Source organism: Monodon monoceros, unplaced genomic scaffold, assembly GCF_005190385.1.
Source record: "Monodon monoceros isolate NGI ecotype Baffin Bay Population unplaced genomic scaffold, NGI_Narwhal_1 Super_Scaffold_2, whole genome shotgun sequence".
NCBI lineage: Eukaryota > Metazoa > Chordata > Mammalia > Artiodactyla > Monodontidae > Monodon > Monodon monoceros.
Genome location: NW_021703776.1, coordinates 20,626,081 through 20,647,633, shown reverse-complemented (window position 1 = coordinate 20,647,633; position 21,553 = coordinate 20,626,081). Strand labels below are relative to the sequence as shown.

At 43.2% G+C, this 21,553-nt stretch overlaps 1 protein-coding gene across 1 annotated transcript in view; it reads left to right on the top strand.

Annotated features, from left to right (window-relative positions):
• The window catches only part of MAGI2 (membrane associated guanylate kinase, WW and PDZ domain containing 2), a 1,340,884-nt gene that overhangs the window by 1,269,440 nt on the left and 49,891 nt on the right, over window positions 1–21,553 (top strand). The window contains exon 21 of the mRNA XM_029233155.1: window positions 11,838–11,976. Coding sequence (XP_029088988.1) covers window positions 11,838–11,976 — 139 coding nt within the window. The remainder of the gene's footprint in view (window positions 1–11,837; window positions 11,977–21,553) is intronic.

The window sequence follows — 21,553 nt, the reverse complement described above, 5'->3', positions numbered from 1 at the left end:
TCTCTCTCTCTCTCTCTCTCTCTCTCTCTCTCTCTCTCTCTCTCTCTCACACACACACACACACACACACACACACACACACACACACACCAGTCAGTGCTGCTAGATGCTACAAAGGATATTGTACAAGTGTAAATCATGATCTCTGCTTTCAAACTGTACTTTGGGGGTATAATTATAAGTCTCATCTGAATTTATTTTCCAGTGCTTTTATGTCTGCTTTCAGCCAGCTTTGCCAGCACAGGCGTGGTTATATCAGAAAGAAAAGGGGTGCCTCCACCTTGTGGCTGGGTCTTCTTTAGCTGGTTCCTGGCAAAGCCCTGCTATTTCTAAGCTTACTTCTCATGGCAAGTAGAAGAAGACTGTATTGTTTTTACTTTTATATACTTTTTCACCTTTTATTGTAACAGGTATTACGAACTTCTTTTTAGCCCTTGTTGTCACAGAATTCAAGGTTATCCTTGGCCGAAACGTAGTAGGCAGCATTTATTCATTCGCTTAAGAAATGTTAATGAATCTCTTATCCTGTGCTAGTCAACAGTGGAAAAACAATCGTGAACACAGAACTGCCCTCAAAGTGTTCTGACCCCAAAGCACCCTGTCTGTCAAACTCCCACACACCCTCAACTCCCTCAAGGACTCTCCTCCCATTAATCATTTTATACCTTACACAGTAATCATTTTTGTCCTCACTACAAGTAAATTTTTATTATCTGTTGTTTTTAAGGCAGTGTGTTCGCTATTACTAGGTGGTACAAAGATATAATCCCTCTTTCCAGGAGTTTATAATTTAGTAGGTGCACAAGTGGTGGGGGGAGGAATAAATACACAAATGACTAGAATAAGAGGCAGGGGTGCAGTAACAGCTGTAAGAGAGGCATGGCCAGTGTGCAGTGGATGCCTAGAGAAAGGAGGTGACATCTCCCCCCGGAGGGACCAGAGACAGCTTCATGGAGGAGTTGAGTGGAGCCTTGAAGAATGGGTACAATTACAAGATAAGACTGGAGGAGTTGGGGAGAATGGCAAGAAAAACTAGCAGAGGTGATGGCAAGATAAAAAATGCAGGGATGGGAGCACCTGATGAAGACTGGAGGAATGAGAAGCCGGCCAGATTAAACCTAACAGAGTGGCAGGGATGAGCTGCAAGGTTGGGGGCACAAGATCCTGGACGATCTTCACATGATGTCAAGGAGTCTGGATGCTGTTCAAGAAGTTTGGAGGAGGAGCGTAGGTGTTTAAAGAGGAGAGAGACCAAAGCAGAGGTGAGCTTCAAAACATGGCAGCCATGTGGCCCAAAAGAAGGAGAAGAGAGGAGTGGTGAATGGGAAATGGAAGCAAGAGAAATGGGAAATGACAGGCTGGAGACAAGAGTAGGGGTAGGATTGATGGGGCTTGGAGGCTGACTAGACGCAAAGGCAACTCTGAAATCTTTAGCAGTTTTAAAAAGCACATTCAACTCAGTAACCCTGATGCTACTTCTCTTTCCATAACAGTATCTTAAGAGACTATCCGTATAAAAATGAAATATTAAAACAAATAGGGACTTCCCCGGCGATCCAGTGGTTAGGACTCTGCACTCCCAGTGCAGGGGGCCCAGGTTCCGCCCCTGGTCAGGGAACTAGATCCCACATGCCACAACTAAGAGCCCGCATGCCTCAACTAAAAGATCCCTCATGTAGCAATGAAGGTCCCATGTGCCGCAACTAAAACCCAGAGCAGCCAAATAAATAAATAAATATATTTTTTTAAAATGGTCCACATCAAGAAAAAAACCTTAAAAATAAATAAATAAAGGCTTCCAAAAATAGCTTCTCCATTATGGGCAAGGTTATCACCACCTGATTTTTATGTCTTGTTCTTAAGTTATTTCTGAATTAAAGCCTTCATCTTAGTTCATTCAGGCTGCTATAACAAAATACCACTGACGGAGTGGCTTATAAACAACAGAAATTGATTTCTCATAGTCCTGGAGGCCAGAAGTCCAAGATCGAGGCACCAGCAGATCTGACGTCTTATGAGGGCCCACTTCCTGGTCCTGTGTCCTCACAAGGTGGAAGGGACAAGGGAGCGCTCTGATCTCTTTTCATAAGGGCACTAATCCCATTCCTGAAGGCTCTGCCCTTTTGGCTTAATCACCTCCCAAAGGCCCTGCCTCCAAATAGCATCTCCTGGGAGGTTAGGATCTCAAATGTGTATTTGGGGGGCTGGGATACAAACATTCAGACCACAGCAGCCTTCATATGTCACACTCATTCATTGTTTTAAAATCTGTGCCCATCCCACCTCCGTGTTCGTGCTTCTTTTCTTCTGCTTTCCCTCAGATCCATTCTTTTTCCTCCTCTCCCTGTTCTGTATCCTGGGGGACTGATCGTTATGTCTGCATCACCCACACTCTCTTGCCCCCTGCTGGTGGCGCAGTGGTTGAGAGTCCGCTTGCTGATGCAGGGGACACGGGTTCGTGCCCCGGTCCGGGAAGATCCCACATGCTGTGGAGCGGCTGGGCCCATGAGCCATGGCCGCTGAGCCTGCGCGTCCGGAGCCTGTGCTCCGCAACGGGAGAGGCCACAACAGTGAGAGGCCCGTGTACCGCAAAAAAAAAAAAAAATCAAATTGTCTTACCAGCAGGTCTAGTTCCTTCTCTAGGATCTAGGCGAGAATCCGTTTCCCTGCCTTTTCCAGCTCCTGGAGCCACCTACATTCCTTGGCTTGTGGCCCCTTCCTCCATCTTCAATGCCATCAACAGAGCATCTTCCCTCACGTCTGACCTCTGTCCTGAAATCTCTGTCTCAGACTTTGACCCTCGTGATTCCCACTCAGAGAAGCAGGAGAACCTTCCCATCTCAAGATCCTTAACTTACACCTGCAAAGTCCCTTTTGCCATGTAAGGTAACATATTCACAGATTCCAGGGCCTAGATGTGAATGTCTTTTGCGGGGACATGATTCTGTCTGCCACAGAGAGGTTGGCACATTTCTGACCCCTTTTGCTCCCTGCCTCAGTGCTCTGGGCCAGCAGTGCTCCTTCCTTGACAACTACAGCTCCAGTCAGGTGGCCTGTCTTTCACGATACCAGCTCTCACTAGGCCCCTGTTACTTTCTATCCTCCCCCAGGGTCTTCCAGACCAGAGATGGTAATGGCATCTGCCATACTTATTTAGTGCCTCAACAGCCCTCTTTGGTTGTCTTAACCCTGCCCACACCTCTGAAATAGTCCCACCATTAAATTATCTTCAATTTCACTCTAATTCACACTTTTAACATCAGGTCTGGAACTGATGTGCATGTACGCACACACACACACACACACACACACACACACACACAAAGTAAATGCAAAGGCAATTTGCAAGTAGGCCAGCTTCAGGAAAACAAGGAGTGGTTATCGTGTGCCTATATAGCAGTCATCGCACAAAGACCAACGCTTGCATCTGGAAAATAAATCTATCTGATTAGATAAGGATGCAGAATAATAATCCCTCATTTTCTCTCAATTACATCCAGGGAAGGAAAATCACAGCCTACATGGGTCCACAGTGGAAACTTTTCTTTTTGATTTGCTTTTGTTTATTTTTCAGTCAACTAGGGAAACTGACTTCATGACCTAACATGAGCGATTTCTGAGCAAATGAATAAGCCACTAGCTGAGCTGCAAATGATAGCTTTCTATTCTTGCTCAGGTGGATGATTTTAAGGTATTTCTCCAGTCTCCTCTTCTTGCCTGAGCAGTCAAACCAGCATATGAAAATGGAATGGTTGTGCTTATTTTTCCCTTCATAGGAAATATTTTGCTTCAACCAGCTTGTCTTTAAAATCTTCTTCTTTGTATTTCTGTCTGTTGCCACACTTGCGGTTATCTCTCTGTCCTGGTTTAGGGTTTGGATTATCTGCCGAGCATTCAAGGAGGTTCCTTTTCTAAGAACTGTTTATCAAAATCATAGAATTAAAAAACAGCATTAACACCCTATAAGAATTCCTAAAAGGCAGCACTTTTGGGGTCTTTAACCTCTCAGTGATATTTTCAGAAAATTGTTTGCCTTATTTCTCCATTAAATACATTTTCAACAGCTCAGCGGCTTCTCTCCTAGATTCATTGTGAAGAACTTACCACTGTGTTTCATTTTTTTCTCTCTCCTACCATTATGATGACAATGGTGGTGATAATGATAACTACTACAATTAATAATAAAACATTATATTTGTATAATAGAAAGTTTACAAGGCACTTACATACACTTTATGTTATTTGATCATGGTCAAATCTGGTTGACATATATCATGAAACCAAATTTAAAACTTTTTACACATCTTGCTTAAATTTGGTTTAAACAATAAGGAACATAGAGTCAAAACACAGATTCTGAAAGCTCCTTCTTTCAATTGTTCATCCATCCTTTGAACAAATATGTATGGGTATTTCCCATGTGACTGAGTCCCTGCCTTTGGAGGGCTTACAGCATTGTGATAGGCAAAGGTCAATAAAGTTGTCCCTTGGTATCTATGGAGATTGGTCCCAGGATCCCCACAGATACCAAAATACAAGGATGCTCAAGTCCCTTATATAAAATGGCATAGCATTTGCATATAAATGACTTACATGTAATGTATTTGCATATATTTTGCATATAAAATATGTTCTCATACATACATGATCATATTTAAGGCATCTCTAAAGTACTCATAATACCTAATACAGTATAAATGCTATGTAAGTAGTTATAAATACAATATAAATGTTATGTAAATAGTTGCCAGGCATGTCAAATTCAAGTTTTGGTTTTTGGAACTTTCTGGAATTTTAAAAAATATTTTTCATCTATGGTTGGTTGAATGCGTGGATCCGAAACCTGTGGAAATGGAGGGCCAACTTTTTTTTTTTTTTTTTGCGGTACGCGGGCCTCTCACTATTGTGGCCTCTCCCGTTGCGGAGCACAGGCTTTGGACGCGCAGGCTCAGCGGCCATGGCTCACGGGCCCAGCCGCTCCGCGGCATGTGGGATCTTCCCAGACCAGGGCACGAACCCGTGTCCCCTGCATCGGCAGGCGGACCCTCAACCACTGCGCCACCAGGGAAGCCCCGGAGGGCCAACTTTTAAAGAAATGCTGAGGAAAGGCACCCAACCCAGGACTGATGGGGGATCATAGAAGGCTTCCTGGATGCAGGCATACCTGAGCTTTGCTCTAAGGGATGAGCAGAATTTAGTTATTCGAATGAGGAAAGGCAGATTCTAGACAAAGGGAACAGCATCTGCAAAGACACAGAAAGAGAACTGCTCCACCCAGAAAGCATACCTAGAGCAGGGAATGGGAGACCTGAGGAAGGGCACATCAACACCAGTTAAAAGCCCTGGAAGAGTGAGATTTAGAAAAAAAGCAATCTAATAAAATTCCCTATATGAGATTAGTGTTAGTAATATTTGACAAAGAAAAAGGAAAGTTTGGGTGATAAAGATACCAAATCGTAATTCAGAGTTGACTTCCACAATTGGGCTACTACATTATCTTGGAATTTCAGATGTATTTCCATGTTTTAATTTAGAGGATTTTAAAAGTAAGAATGAAAAATGGAAGCTCTTGAATGAAGAGTGCCCCCTGAATCTGCACCACAGCGGCCCCCTGACTTGAGTGAGAAGCCAAGGCACCACCCCTGCCCAAGTCAGAGACGGAACATTTTTTGAACTGTGACTAAATCTTTTCTAAAGGGAAAATACACAAATAAGAAAAACGTGACATGAGGTACCCTACCCACATCAAGGCATAAGCCCTCAGAACTCTGCAGCGGCCCATAACTTCTTGTTCCCCTTCCGTTCCCCTCACCTCCATGACCCTTCCAAACCGGTATGTGCTGGGGTATAACCTTGATTAAGGACTTTTCTGGAAATCCACCAGGGCTCTTTCACACTTCTCTTTGGATGAAGTTTCTTAAGAGATGTTGGGATGTTTTCTTTTTAGGTGATTACTGTCAAGAACATAGCATAGAGTCTCAGACAGAGTTCAACATATAAATTAATTGAGGCAAATAAAATCCACATAGTTTCGTGCTCTCAAATCTGAATTTCAGTTTCCAGTGGGGTTAGAAGTTCTCTCTGGAAAAGCCTGCTGTCTTGATGGGCTTCTGTGCCTCGCTGAGGCAGTCGTGCACAGCAGTTTGTAACTGGAGCCAGGTCCTATAATAGGCACTTGGATGCCATCTAATTCAATCACCAGTCTCACGGAAGACATGGGAAGGTGAACCAAAGCACTCAGTGTAACCCCTTGGAAAAGATTTTTACTGTAATAGTTATTAAATAATATCTAACGAAGGTTAATTGTGAAAACAGCCATGATATATTGAAGGTCATTATCGAGTTGAAAATCAGCCTGTCCTTTGCTCCAGGAGGGCCATTATGGCCCAGGTGTCCTTTCGTCAGAGCACCCAGTGGCGATACCTGTGACAGGCAGAAGCGAAGACCCTAATTCTGATTCTGTTTTTCTGATTTTATTCGAATTCAGCCTCCCTTCCTCTTTCTCTCGATCTTTTAGCATTTGTTTCCCATAACAATAACATACCTGTCTCTAACAATTTTTGTAGGTCACCTTCACTGAAACTTCATTTGGTCTCCTGTAAGTACTGTTGAAATTGTTATGGTTTGGCTCCAAGTGCCTAAGGCAGTATTTCAAAAAAGCTTTACGGTATATGCTAAGGTGCACAAAAGCTGAACTCTCTGTGTCGTGAAAACGAAGACGGTCACTATAACTGAAAAGCAAAGCTAACATTCATTGACTCAACCGGGATTAACCAAGGGCTTACTTGTCAGGAATTGTGACAGGTATAGATGACACAAAGGCAATAGGTGCGTTCCTTGCTCGTGAGGGGTCTGGAGTCAGCGGGTGAAACCAGCCTGTAAGGAAAGAATTATGACAAAGCTAACCTGTGACCTCGGACCATTAGCCACAGAAATGGTCCACAGCTAAGTCTCTCATGAGACACAGACTGGAGACATGGATCGTTGTGTTGGCATAAAATTCTAAAGGAGCTCAATTCCTCACACCTAATGATAATCTAGGATCACTTCAGTCATGTATAATCATGTGAAATAGGTTCCTGTGGTGTGAGGGCAGTTAGCTGATTGCAGCCAGCCAGGCATGTTTGTGGAGACATCCAAGCAAGCCTTGAGCAGACACTACCACGGCTTGGGGCTGAAGGAAGTCCAGGATTACTATAGTCCGTACAAAGATTCAGTTGAGCCAAGCCAAATACTTTCTATATGACTTTACTACAAAAATGCATACAGTACAGAGTTCAACTAGAGAAAGCCGGTGCACAGCAACAAAGACCCAACACGGCCAAAAATAATAAATTAAAAAAAAAAAAAAAAGAAGTTTTACCTGCAGGGCCTCAAGCAAGTTCGAGGATTTGGTAATAGTTTTGTTAAAGAAAAATCTGCCAAGATGTGAATAGAAATGGGTAGAAATGCAGAACTTGTTAGACTGGGCCAAGAAATGGCAGTCTTATCTCACTCCGCCTTGCCCCTGAGACACTGCTGTAAGGTTGTCAGTTTCCCCAAGGGGACCGCAGATAAAAGTATTTCTTCCACAGGACAAAAAAGAATGCCTAGGATTCATCTTATGTCCTTTGGTTAGTTTCCTACACGTGACATCTCCTTGATCCACACAAAACAAACACACACATTCCTGAATTACCTCTACCTGGTTTGGGTGTGTCTGTCTGTCTGTGTCTCTTTCTCTTCCTCTCCCCCACGGCCTCCATTCTCTCTCTCCTCCCCTGTCTCTCTCTCAATTCTAACTAGAACTTGATACTTTAAAAATTCTCTAAGAACAAGTGGAGGAGATCTTTAAAGTTTCATTTTAGTAATGCAGCTCAATAGAAAATAGCTCCACGGTGTGTGGGAAAAGAAGACTACATCAGAGTCACAACCGGTCTTTTTCTTCATCCCTGAACGGGACGCACATTTGCCACTGGTTCTATCCAATTAACCGTCCCCCCCCTCCCCAAACAATCCACTGCAATGTAGGAAAGGGACACTTCAACGCGCTGCAGCTGGGCAGCTGTATGGAGGTCAGAAGGTAAAGAGAACCTCTTCTTCCCCTGACAAACCCGTCTTATTCATCGGATGCTAAGAGGATGAAAGTGAAAGGAATCACATCCCAAATTTATTTACGGAGCTCCCTGTAAAATGACTCTATATAAGGCTGATATTGGAATGAAAGTTGAAAGTAAACCTTTTTACCATTTATGTCATTTCACAAGGAGGGAGGAGTCTTGAGGCTGGGCCTGGACTGAGTTTGTTACCACTGACACTAGATCCAAATGAGTTGACCCACTTTTGCAACCTGCCCAGAACACCTGTAAGGTTCAGATCTATGACCGTGGCAGCATTTCCATCTCATTGCCTGACCAGCGTCCCACCTCAAAATTTTTTTTCTGAATTTGGTAAGATTTTGGACTGTTCCCAAACTTCCATTGCTCCCAGTGAGGCAGGAAGACTGTCTCCACTGGCACCCTGGAATGGACAGGGGCTTGGGAGAGACTGAAAGTCTTAGACAAGGGACTAAGGACCCTCGGTTCAGCCAGCATCAGAGTTGTTTTCTTCTCCTTCTGAGGGGACCTCACATGGAAAGCTGCCAAGCCAAGAGGTCAGCTCAGGCTCCCAGGAACTCAATAAAAACAACATCCCTAACTCCTCCCGGAGCCCTATCCTGAAAATCCCACACCAGAGACGTTAGCCCAGCCCCTGTGCAGCCCCTGAACCCCTCTGCTTCTCAACCTCCCATACAATCTCCCAACCCACCATTTCTCTCTCCCCGGCTAATTTTTTCTCCCTTAATTCTCATGGCTCTTAGTAGGGAGAAGGGAAAATAACAAACAGACAAGAGAATGAGAACATCAGATTTTCTAAGTGTGACTGTTTCTATCACACCGCAAGATTCCTTTCGCCTTCCACAGGGTTCTTGTTGAAATGTCAGTCTTGAAACAGAAGTGTCCTCAGGCAGTGCTCTCTGTCAGGGTTTGAGTTTGGGATCAAGAGTGCTTATAACCCATTCCCGCATGGTTCTCAAGATGAGCCGTGTGGAAATGCTTCATTCATTCACTCACAAATAGGTACAGTGCAACCCATACAAGATACACAGTCAAATGGGGCCTAGTCCCTGCTCTCATGTGTCCCATGATTTTCTTCCCCACAGTCTCCCAATTTCTCACCTGGATAAACAGTGTGACAGCCTCACAACTTCAGGTCCCTTCCTCAGTGTCCCACTTTCTCTCCAGTCCACCCTTCATACTGTCTCAGGGAGATTCCTAAACACCACTCTGCTTCCCTGGTCAGCTTACCCCTTGTTCAAAATGTTCAGTGCTTTGCTGTCAAATCTCAGGGTCTTGGCATATGCTGTCCTCTCTACTTAGAATGCTTTTCCTCCTCCTTCACCAGGGGCACTCCTACTGATACTTCAAAACTCAGTTGAGATGTCACCACCTCCAGGAAGCTCTCTCTGACTACCAGCCCCACTCTTTTAAGTTAGATGCCCCTCCATTCACTTCCCTTAGCACTTTGTCAATACCTCTGTCAGAGCAAAGAGATATTGAATAGTAATTGTCTTATTTACCCACTTTCTCTAACTAGACTGAGAACATGTTGTAAATAGAAGCTATACCATTTATCTCTCTTTACCTGATCTCCCCAGTAGACTGCCTAGCACATAATCAGTGCTCAGAAATTGTTTGATGAGTGAAGAAGCTCAAAGTTGAGGAGGGAAGACTGAGAAGCATACTTGTGTAATGCGGTGTCATAGATAACATAACGGGGTGCAGTGATGACCGAGCAGAGGGATTACACACTTCTGCCTGAGGAGAAGACAGGGTCTAGGAAGGCCTCCCAAGGGAAAAGAGCTTGGGCAGGCCTTGAGGAAGGTTGGGAGAGCACCAGGCCTATAGGGAGGAGAAGGCAAGAGAACAGTGGCATATGGAAGGCCCTCCCTGCCTCAGTCAGCATGATGCATCTGGGGAGATCTCCCTTAGAAGAATGATACTGGTGACAGTGAGAAGACATTGGTGGGAGAGTATTGGAATAATCCAGGTTAAGGCCTGAATTGAGCTAGGAGCTCAGCAGGACCCCCAGGTTTCTGGCTTGGGTAAATAAATGGTGGTGCTATCACCCAGGGTTAGGAATTGAGAGGACAAACTATTTTGGGAGAAAGACACACCCGGTCTGCTGGTGTTGAGCGGGAGTGGCCTGCCGGACATCGAGGTGAACATGTTTAGTAATTAGTCGGGTATGTGAGTCTGAAGAGAGTAGCCGGGAATGAAGACTCTATTATAACAACTTCATTGGAACTTTTGTTTTTATCTCCACAATTTGATACTGTGCCTTGAGGTTTCAGTGAGGACTGCTGGGAGAGGGATAATTGGTCCCTCTTCTGCTACTGGCTTGGCTGTGTGGCCTCAGGCTAGCTGCTGGACCTCAGGCTGTGCCCGTTGCCTCCTGGGAAAGGTGACAGTTAGGGAGACATGAAGAAAAATGGTGCAAACACTGGCCCTACAACTAATTAATTTAGTCCTGTCTTTTGTGATTCTTCTATGGAGTGTGGAGTTCATGCCAGTGAGGCCAACCTCTTCCACTGCCTTAAAACGGTGCTTCCAAAGGCCACTGAGTACACAAAGGGGGAAGTCTTTACCTTCATTACATTGGGATCCTTGCCCCTTAGGGAGTCCTTTTTAGATGGAGATGTCACTTCCTTGCTACAATAAACTTGTGTTTGTTCTCCCCCGTCCCCCTTTGGGGGAAGGGGCTTATTTTAATGCCCTTTTGCCATTGTGATGGCAATTTTTTGTTCCTCTTCTTGCCTGGCCTGAAGCATCAACCTAGATATTGCTCCCCTGTAGGGAGTTTATTTGCAATTCTGTCTGCATTATGGAGTTTAGGCTGAGATCTGCTTTGTCTCAGGAACCCAACTAAAACAGCATTGTTGCAAAGCAACTTATTGTGCTTTTCCTGGCTAATTTGTCTTAATTGACTTGCACTGAAATCAAACATATTTTAATTCAAAGGTTCCTGGCAGTAATGATACTGTGGGAGTTACATGAGGTGCTCGTGGTTGAACCTCTTTTATTCCAAATACCTATTCACAAAGGCTAAACTCGAACTGCTAATGGAACACAGGCACTTCCAGCAATTCAAGAGGGATTGGTATTTAACCAAACCCTGGCAACCAGGTGTGAGCATGGCAAAGCTTTAGCAAGGGCATCACTCGTGTGTGGAGAATGGAGTCATTTTTAATTCAAAGGACTGTGATAGAAAATACATCATCAAACTTGAATATCAACCAACCACTGTTTACGAAGAAAGCAATAGCATAATAGCACCCAGGAAAATTGAAATGATGCATAACAAAAATTCTCAGAGAAGCCCCAGAACAAATCATTCCATCCAACACTTTGAAGTAGATGCCTGCCTAATGTGTTCAATGAAAAAGCCTTAAAATAGTTACTTCTTGATTCAAAGCAAAGATACCAGCTTACTTTGAATTGCAGTATCAAACATATTCCCTAATTTTTTAAGAAAATCCTAAATAGTTCAACCGTGGCCTCTGCCATACTGGCTACATATAAGTGACATATCACAACCTCCATGGTCTAATATGTGAGTTTCTATAAAGATAAATAAAGTTTGGTGGTCAGATTCAGGATGTAGCCAGGGATTAGCCTCTCCTAAGAAGCAGCAGGCTGCAACCAAATTGTTCAGTTGCTCTCTGGAAACTGGTCATCTACGGATGCTTCTCCAATCTGTTGGAAATGCAACTTGAATAAAACCGCCTTTGGCTGACTTGATGTCTCTTTAATTAACAGGTAGGAGATCAGATCATTGAAATCAATGGGGAGAGCACCAGAGACATGACACACGCCAGAGCAATAGAGCTCATCAAATCTGGAGGCAGAAGAGTCAGGCTACTGCTGAAGCGCGGGACGGGGCAGGTCCCAGAGTATGGTACGTTTCACGTTTTGATTCACCTTTTTTCGGTTTCTTCTGTGTACTGTAAATGCCTGTGCTTATTTATAAAACTACATCTGTTCCCTAATTCTACCTAAATATATATTTAGTGATCAATAGCTATAGGTATATACACATGTGTATATTTAAGCACAAGGTATATATTTCTGTGAGCTCTTTCTTTTGCTCCCTTATTTAGGTAATGTTGAAAGTAGCAAATGTAGGACCTTCAGGGCATCTCTGAGTGTGCGGGGAGTTCTTGCCACATTCCTATATTAGAACTTTTGTAGTCCTCTGTTCATTTGAGTCCACAGTAATTTATCAATTATTTCCTGAAATGGCTCGTGCATCAGACTGTCCCGTGAGATGTGTAACCGGGGCCAGGGGACAAGCGAGACCAAATCTTCAAGGTGTGAAGATTAAAACATAAACTTCAGTTCATGCAGTGGTTGCATTGCCTTGGTATTTAGGGATATCCCAAAAAACCACTCCTGTGTTGTATATCTGGATGCTTTTGAGGAAGGCTTTAAAGTGCATTTTAATTCATAGGTTTGCCATCAGAAGTCTTTAATGGTGTTATTTCCCAACAGCCCATTTAAGGCAAGGCTGACATCACTACCTTAGCATATCAGAAAGTGCTGCGTGGTCTTTACATGAAAAACAGAGAAACCTGAGCTGGTCTTTAATTAATCACAGGGATTAACAGAGAGACAAACACAGATAGATATCAGTACAGAGGAAGCGCAGATAATACCTGTCCAAATTAGGGAAATAGGATCTAACTGCTGATCGAATGAATAGTTCAGATTGTTTGTTGATCTAGATAAATTTGATTTTCATTTTCGCCTTTCCATTCCCCCAAATCTAAATAGTACTTTTTCCTCTCAAATTATGCTTGCTGCCTAAGTTACCTAATAACTGACTGAACACTTCCTTATTAGCAGGACAGATACAATCCTGCATTCAGCTGAAACATCTGAATTCAGTGGCCCTTAAATACTTTGTTTCCAGAGTGTTGAACACACCCAAAGCCTACCGGAAGGGCTGGTTAAGCCCTCACATTAAGAGTAGGACAGCATTCCGAAATTTCTGTAGGGTTGGCTGTATGCCCAAGGAAATATTTCATAGCTTCCCATCCTTAATACTTGGATCTAATTCAATAATTTTAATTATTAATATTAGCAATAAGCACAGGTCTGAGCCTGTGTAATGACACTGGCATTCATCCCTTTGTAAAGAATCTGAACTCTTGAAATAGAATACCTTTTTGCACCCTAGAGCACATAAAGGGATTCAGTAATATGAAACCGACCTGTGAGATTCTGTCACTTCTGAAAAAGATCTCGTTTTAAAGGTGTGTTTCACTCCATGACAAGACCTGTTAGCTATATCCAGGGGTTCTCGTAGAGTTAATGCTGTTCTTATTGTTCTAACAAATTAATCTTAATAATTAACCTGAACAACATGGCTCTCCTGAAGTTTCTATTCTTTTTGTAGAATCACTATTTGGTCCCGACTCCGAGCACCCACCACACCAGCTGCCACTCTGTAGAGAGCAGTTAGAATAGTCTGCCAACCAGCGTGGCATAACTCAGACTGTAATACATGAGCATGAAGCTGCCTCAAAGCAAAAAAATGAAAATATGTTTTTGAACAGCACAAAAATTCAAGATCATGTCGACATTATCCCATTAATTCTTAATGTCGTCTGAAAATATCTAGTTAAGGTTAAATTCCAAAATTAACCAACACAGAGAGTTTGATAAATATCTCTGCACACTTTTGAGGGACCCATTGTCAATACTCTTAACTCCAGTAGTACTGCAGAACTTCTGAATGTATTCTTCTAAAATGTAACATTAAATCATATACACTGGTAGTGGTAGAGCTTGTCTGCTACTTTTGATGTTAGATTTGACATGGATTTTGACTGTAAAATAATTCTAGAGGTTATGTCACAAAAGAACAAATTTAAAAGAGTAAAGCAATCTCCTTTAGGGAAGTAAAAGGATCGTCATAAACTAAGTAAACATTAGTTCTTCAGGAAAATCTAAGTCAAAATTATGCGTAAGAAGCCAAGAAGGTTAGGGATCACATCAGCATTTTTGAGGATAACGCCTCAAATGATATTTCTGGAACCTCACAACGACTAATGAGGAGGCTGTCTCAGGGTCCCCGAGACCACCCCACATTCAGAGATTTGCTTATGAGACTCCTGGGGCACAGAATATAGTTGTGCTCACAGCTCAGCTTTAGGACAGTGATGTAGTAAGGACACGCCGTGGGATCATAAGGTGGAATCGGAGGAATCCACGTGCAGGCTTCCTTATGCTTTCTCTGTCTCCCATGAGAGGTCACCCAGAGAGCATTCTGCAAGAAGGCCTTTCTAAGGATAGCAGTCCCAAGCCTGCTCTCGGAACTTGTCCGGCACCAGGAACGAGCCACGAAGTGGCCACACGTTCACAGACTATGCAGATGCCCCCAGCGTATGAGGAGTGCCCAAAGCTAAGGAACGTCACGATTCCTCCAGCATCAGTTAAATAGACTCTCTCGTGAAACACAATTTGCTTATTTTTGTTGTTGTCCAAGATAGGCTAGAGTGTATTTTAATAAAATGGGCAAGGGGTGCAGGTCACAAAACAACAGCAACAAGAACAATGAACGAAAATCTTTGAGCTTACTAGTAGATGTGACCAAGAACATTTCTGTCTGCTTCGTCCGTATGCACCCTAATGACCAGAAACCTGATTTTTCTGTTTGCTTCGTCCGTATGCACCCTAATGACCGGAAACCTGATTTTTCTGTCAACTATGAGTATAATCTTGTGTTTGTTTCCTTTGTTTGCCCTTTAAGATCCCAATCTTGGCATAAAATCTAGCCTTAAAAGCTTGTTAAAGGGAGTTATCGGAATCCATAGGAGATGCTACCTGTTAGGGAAGTGTGGAGGCTTAACCCAGCCTGGGCAAGAGTGAACTCTGAAGGTGAAGAGACTGGCAAGCAGCCTCTGGAGGGGTTTAGGTGATAACTCCCAGCCCTCCCTCTGATACCTTCAGAATTCAGAGCAGCTTTGAAGCAAGACCCTTATCTGGACTTGTGGACACGTCAGGGAAAAGCTGATCTCTGTCAAGAGAAATACGAAAACTCTCTTGCTCAGAGCCATTAAGGTGATCTGTGACAGAGAGATAGATAAGCACAGGTGCAATGGAAAGAAAAACACACCCCAGGTGATCTGTCAGATTGTCCGACTACAAATCGACAGTGTGAAGCCAAGTGAGCTGAGGAAGGGAATAAATATGCTGCAAACTTGCCATCCATAATTACCATGAGACTCGTCGGCAGACACACCTCAGCCAATTCAGAGGCGAAAATCAGCAAATGCAGCCACGAGCGAGCCTAGTGGCTGCTCCCAGGGGTGGCTGAGCAGCTGTGGGGAGGGTGGGGAAATGATAAGGGCTTCGGCGGAGAAGCTGCTTTCATAGCTAACTCCTTGAAAGAGCAGCTCAGGAGATAGACACTTCAATTCCACTCTAGTCCTCAGGATAAGAATGTGTTGATTATAAACTCAATGAGAGCTTGGGTTCCCCCTCCCCTGACACATACATCTCAACAACTAGCAGGAAGAAGGAAACTTGACTCCATCATACTGAGGAAAGGATCAAAAGATGATACAGCAGAAGCAGCGGCCTCCTGAATACTGGTTCTTGCTGTTACAAGTAAATCTAAAAAGGTTAAGAGAAGAGAAAGCATGCATCCTGGTTCTAAAGCTGCATAGGAGTGCATTATGCAGATTAGCTCCCTGTCTTGACATACAGGTGTCCTTCATTAGCATTCAGGGACTACACGGAACATTTGCTTGATGTACACCCTGAGCCACAGAGCCAGGGCCAGGGTAAATAGAGGTGCCACTGGATGAAAAAATGTCCTCCACAAGCAGTTCAGACCAACGCAGAGCCTTGCCCTGGTAATATTTGCTGTTCAAATCTCATCAGAACAAAACAGAATTATGCTTTCCCGTCTTGGTTGGTGATCTGACCTGTTGATTCTCTTAAGCAACATTACAGGTCTTTATGACAAGAATGCTGAAGTGAGTTTGATTGTAAATGATCTCAATGGTTTTAGGAGGCCAGGCAGGGTTCCCAGGAGGAAGCAAAATTCTCAGAATACCAGTGGCCCAGGGACAACTAACACCAAATGTCCACATCTCCCTTTGGGGAAAGAAATAGCCGATCCACGAGTTAGACCTCTGCCTGCACTTCCATTTTCAAAGTTAATTGTATCTTTGATAGGTGTTGAGTGTTACAGGCCTTTGGTAAATGAAAATGTTTACATTTTATAAGGGTAATATAACTACATTAAGTAAGAAAAGATCTATTTGAGCCATACTATATATATTCAGACTATAGCTGAAGGAATGAATGGGTAAATAGTTAAAAGTCTTCCTTTAACCAGTAAATAAAAATGATTTACAATAATATTAGAGCACCAGATTAAGCAGTACCAGTCTCTACTTATATGGCACTAAGCAGTGTTTGTTTATTCTTCTTTAATAATATGCATTAGCATGTGAATGTTATAAGCCTACCCCTATAATCTTGTTTACAATTACTTGTTCAAATCCTTTCTTCCCTCTGATCATACAAAGGTCAACTCTAGACATTATACTCCTACCACATATTCCATGTAAGGCAGAACCTGTAATTAATATCATTAATTAATGTCATTACTATTTCCTCAACGAAAGCAGGATTTTTCTGAGCACCTACTATGTGCAAGGCACTTTGCAGGCACTGAAGGTAAGACACAGTCCTGGCCCTCAGTGAGCTGAAAGTCTAAGAATGAGGATACATATAACAATTGATTCTAATAGTGTGGGTGACTGATTAAAAGGTCTCAAAGGATCTGCTCTAATGAAAAAATTTTAATGGGTTTTATTAGTTATTCGTGGAATTTAATAAGTACTTTTAGAGTGTTAAGGATCCTTGAAAAGCACTTGGCTTCTTTAATCTGTTAAGCATTTCCTTTGTAATACTTATGCTAATAATTTGTACTTTTTCTGAAGGAAAGGACTTGCTGAGTATGGATAAATTTCTGCTTAGACCTAGTCTGAATTATTCTCATTTCCAAGTTAGTGAGATAAAACTCTATTGAGCAAATTTGCTAATCATTGCTCTTCCCCTCCTGTGGATCTCAGCCTGGAGCTCTGTAACCTCACAGCCTGAGGTGTCCATGGTGCACGACTCTGTGCCCCCCCAGACATGGGGAGAGTCTCTGTTGCCTTTGCCTCAGAGACCACGTTTATTGGAACTTTAAATGGTTCCATAGCCTTTGCACTGTTTCGCCTGCATTTTTAATAGGGCAAAAGGTGGCTTGCTTCAATAATAAATTCTGAAATTTAATTTCAGCTTCTGACATTCATGGTTGAGTGTATCTTCCTTTTTCATGAGTGGTTCCACAAATCACTCCAGTTCACCTCCACTGAGCCAGATCCGGGAAGAGGACAGGCTGTCAGGCAGAACCGTGGCTGTATCATACAGAGAACAGGGTTCTTCCTCGGCTGCAAGGCTCCAGACTGCTGTCTGCAGCATTTAGGGAACCCCAGGAAATTCACTAATCATGAAACTTCCAATAAGTTTCTGTTTCATGGAGTCAGACGCAGGGGGCTTCCTTGAAGGATACACAAGTCTGAAATTCTTTTCCCCACTGCTCAGCCAAAACCTCATTTATTAAAGTGCGTTAAGGATGGGGGTGAAAGCCCATTTCGTCACATCGTTTTATTGGAAACCTTGGGCTGTGATGAAATTCCTTCTTTTTTGCATATTCTCCCAACATACATTGTTCTCTTGCAGGGTATATTAAGTGACTCATTTCCCCCAGTCCTCACTTGTTAGGTATTTAAGACTCTGATAAAATATATTAGACCACGAAGTAACCAAGAAACCAACCAAGAAGAACCAGTTTAGCTCTTGAGGTCTGACCTCCTTCAGTTCACTAACACATAAATTGTTGGAGGAAATGCGTGAATGAACAGATACCTTTCCCAGCCCCCACTGAGAAGGGCTCCACACGCATCTTGGAAAACCTAAAAATTCCAACTTCTCCAGTAACTCATGCTGGATAGTTGTATTTAGGTTCTGGTAAGAACTTCCTCTTGCTTTCCCTAACGTGAAGCTGAGCTCTCCCAAGAGAGGGCTGCTTCCACAACAGTCCAGGGAGAAGGCAGCCTTCTCAGAGGCAACGCTGCTGAGCACTGTAAGAGCATTGGAACGGAACTCAGAGAAGCCACAAGTTCCAGAGAATAGCTTTTATATGGAGGGCAGGGGAGGAGTGGCGATCAAGGTTAAAAGAAAGCTTGCATCATGGTTTTAAAGCTGCGCACACACACGCACACACACACACATAGGACTGGGTTGATTTGGCCCAGGACTCTGTATTTTTTATTTTTTTATTTTTTCGCCCCAGTCAAAAGGACTCTGTATTTTTAAAGTGCCACCCCAGAGAATCCCATGCCCCGGAGACAAATCCATGCTGGATTTGTCTCCTTTAGTGCTCCTGTAAAGGCCAGCTGCAGGAGTTTCTGCTTTTTTGTTGTCCCCTGTATGTCTTGTCGACCTCTCACTCTATGAGCCTCAGCCCCTCAACCCGGCTCCTCCTTTGCCCATCAAATCTGAATCGCTCTCCATTCAGACTCGCAACTGTTAAAATTAAAGAAAGGAGACTAGATTTTCCTCCCGTTTCCATCTCAGGCTTTTTTGACAGTCTGAGCTCAGCTCCCACCCTCCTCATTGAGGACAGCCTGACCCTGTGTTCAGAGCATGACAGTGTTGATTCAGGATAAGCTTCTGACCCCTCAACTACACCCATTATGAAGCTGGTGCTAAATGCCAAAGCTGTTTTCCCCACTGTCTGATTTTCTCTTGTCTCAAAAGAGATATGATACGGAAAAGATTTTGACCCCTCTGAAGGAGCTTGCCGACAAAACCGCGCTTTCCAGGTACTAAAAGTGGAGTTTAATACCATAAGACAAATTCCTGGGTAGGTCCAGCCAACTCCCATAACCAGCGAATGTCAAGTCTCTAAAGCATCCCTTCAGAGTTGCCTGGGCCTATTGCCCTATCCTGGTGTTCCCTAATCAAATAACTCACCAGCGTTCATTTTAAAGTACTCAAAACCCCTCATTTCTAGTGGAAGAATTAGTGAATCCGTAAGGCCAGATTTTTGTTATTTGAGAATCCTGCCTGCAGCCTTGCTCAAAGATAGGGTTACCCTGATGTCCTGTTCTGACAAAGACATCCCAACATTTCTTTTTAACTGAACTCCGTCAGTCAGGACCAAAAATGCGATTATATAATGCCTTGCTCCAGGCTTGAATTACATGCTCTAATTGTAGCAAAATCTCTACACACTGAGAATCACACATTCTTCAATGTGCTGTTTGGGTTCAAAAAAAATTTTAACAGAACAACAAACATACACTTAGCCTGGACTAAACAGCTCTTAACTCTAAGTTAGCTCAGACACTTGCTTGCAGAAGAATCTGCGTTTACACTTCTGTCAAAAGGTCTCTGTTTTTTTTGGCACACACTCTCCAACAGATAGGGACCCTGGCCTCATCAGGACCCTGAATTTTAGGACTGAACATGTAGACTCATAACATCTGCATCAGATATGCCTAGCACAGGATGCGGCTCTGTTTTTCACGTTTCACCATACTTTCTGCTACAGCCTTCATAGCAATTTTTTCCACCATATTCTGGGCTCTTTGATTTGACCTTCTGGTCCAAGGTTTCCTAGCACATGTATCCTTCAAGCCCAGTAAAGCCCACATTTAGAACCAAATGAGAGCCTTCTCTGTGTGACACTAAAACCACTTGATGGTTTTTGTACAAAATTACTTGCATCTTAGCAGGGCTAAATGGTAAACTTAATAAATTCTGAAATTTAATTTCCCCCCTCACATTCATTGTTAAGCGTTAGTTCCCTCACCACAGAGAGGCTCTACTTTCCCTTTAACCTCAAATTGTTCATTCCCACCCTTGAGACTCCCTCCCCTCAGACACAGTCTGTGCAATGAAAAGCATCCCAGGGGGCATAAGGGGACATCCATGCGCAGCGCTGTTCCATTCTGCGTGTTGAAGCCGTGGATACACAGCAGCATGTGTGGAGCAAGGTAGGCATTCAGACAGGGAATGTCATCAGTGTGTACTGGCAAAGCGGGGATCAGGCCCCCAAATGTCTGAGCTGCGTGGATTAAGTGCATCTGATCACAGTAACTTCACATCCCCCTCTACCTCGCACCGTGTGGAGCTGAGAGAACACAGCGTCAGGCGTTGCAGGGAGCGGTTATTACATCTCCCAGGGGCCTGTCTCGCGGAGATCACTGACAGATAGTCCAGAATTTCTAGTACCCATCTTCATGTAGGTAAAGAACTGTAGCCCAGACACTGAGATAGACACAGACCAAGACAGCCGCCAAGAGGCTGGTTTCAGAGCACAGCCCTCAGACAGGTGAGTACAGCCACGTAGAACAGGAAAAACCTGGCTGCATTTTTTTCAGCTTTATTTTTTTCCAGAAAATAATTACAGCCAGCAAGTCAACTGTGAACTTTGACTATAAATAAGCAAATTGTCACAGGTGAAAAGAGCTGTAAGAATTTATGAGATTATTAGAGAAAACAAAAACATGGGCACACCATGTCTTTAATTTGAGGATTTTTCAAAATTTAGAAATGATTACTGTGACTTCTCAAATGACAGCTGGTCTCACTAAAACACCCTATCATTACGAGAAAATTCTGCAAAAATTCTGAAGTTACAATTTCAACAATTTTTAAACATTTGTGCCTCCTTAAAAGCACCTCAGGATGCCTTCAATATTTTGAGAAAAAAAAATCTACTTTTCGATTATGAACGTAGCTCAGTCTTTCACTAATTTCACTTGCTGCATGCTTGATAGGGTCAGCTTTACTTAAAGTCTTTATTCTTACTGCCTAGATAATTTTTATTCAGCTGCTCTAAACGTACTAAGCAATCTTGATTCTAACAGTAATACTATATCTTTGTCACTGGTTCTGTTAATTCTAATGATTGGTCCTAGGCTCTTCCTCCCCTTCCTTTAGGAATGGTACCTTCCAGTCTCTCCATGTGCATGAAAAGTGACAAGCATGGGTCCCCATATTTCTACTTATTGGGCCACCCTAAAGACACGGTTTGTAAAATCTGCATGAATATTATCTTTCTCTAATGAGCTTTGGTTTTGCATATGTTTTTAACTGATGTATAATGCTCTCTCTTTCGTAGTAGCTTGTCTAATTATTGCTAGAGCTCTGGAAAATATAGTTGAGACCTTATAAGTGGTAAGGATAGGATTTGCGGGTTCAGGAAAATAAGAGGTGCACCAATTCCAGGGGTCCAGCCTAGAGTGGCCCCAGCAGGAAGGAAAGGCCGGGAGGGTACGTATAGCAGAGGCAGCATTGGGTGAGTTCTGCCCCACACACTTCAGAAAGTCCTCCCTGGGCTTCAGTGCAGAAAAGCAAAGTATATTTCCTCTCAGCCCACGTTTGGCCAGCTCCAACCC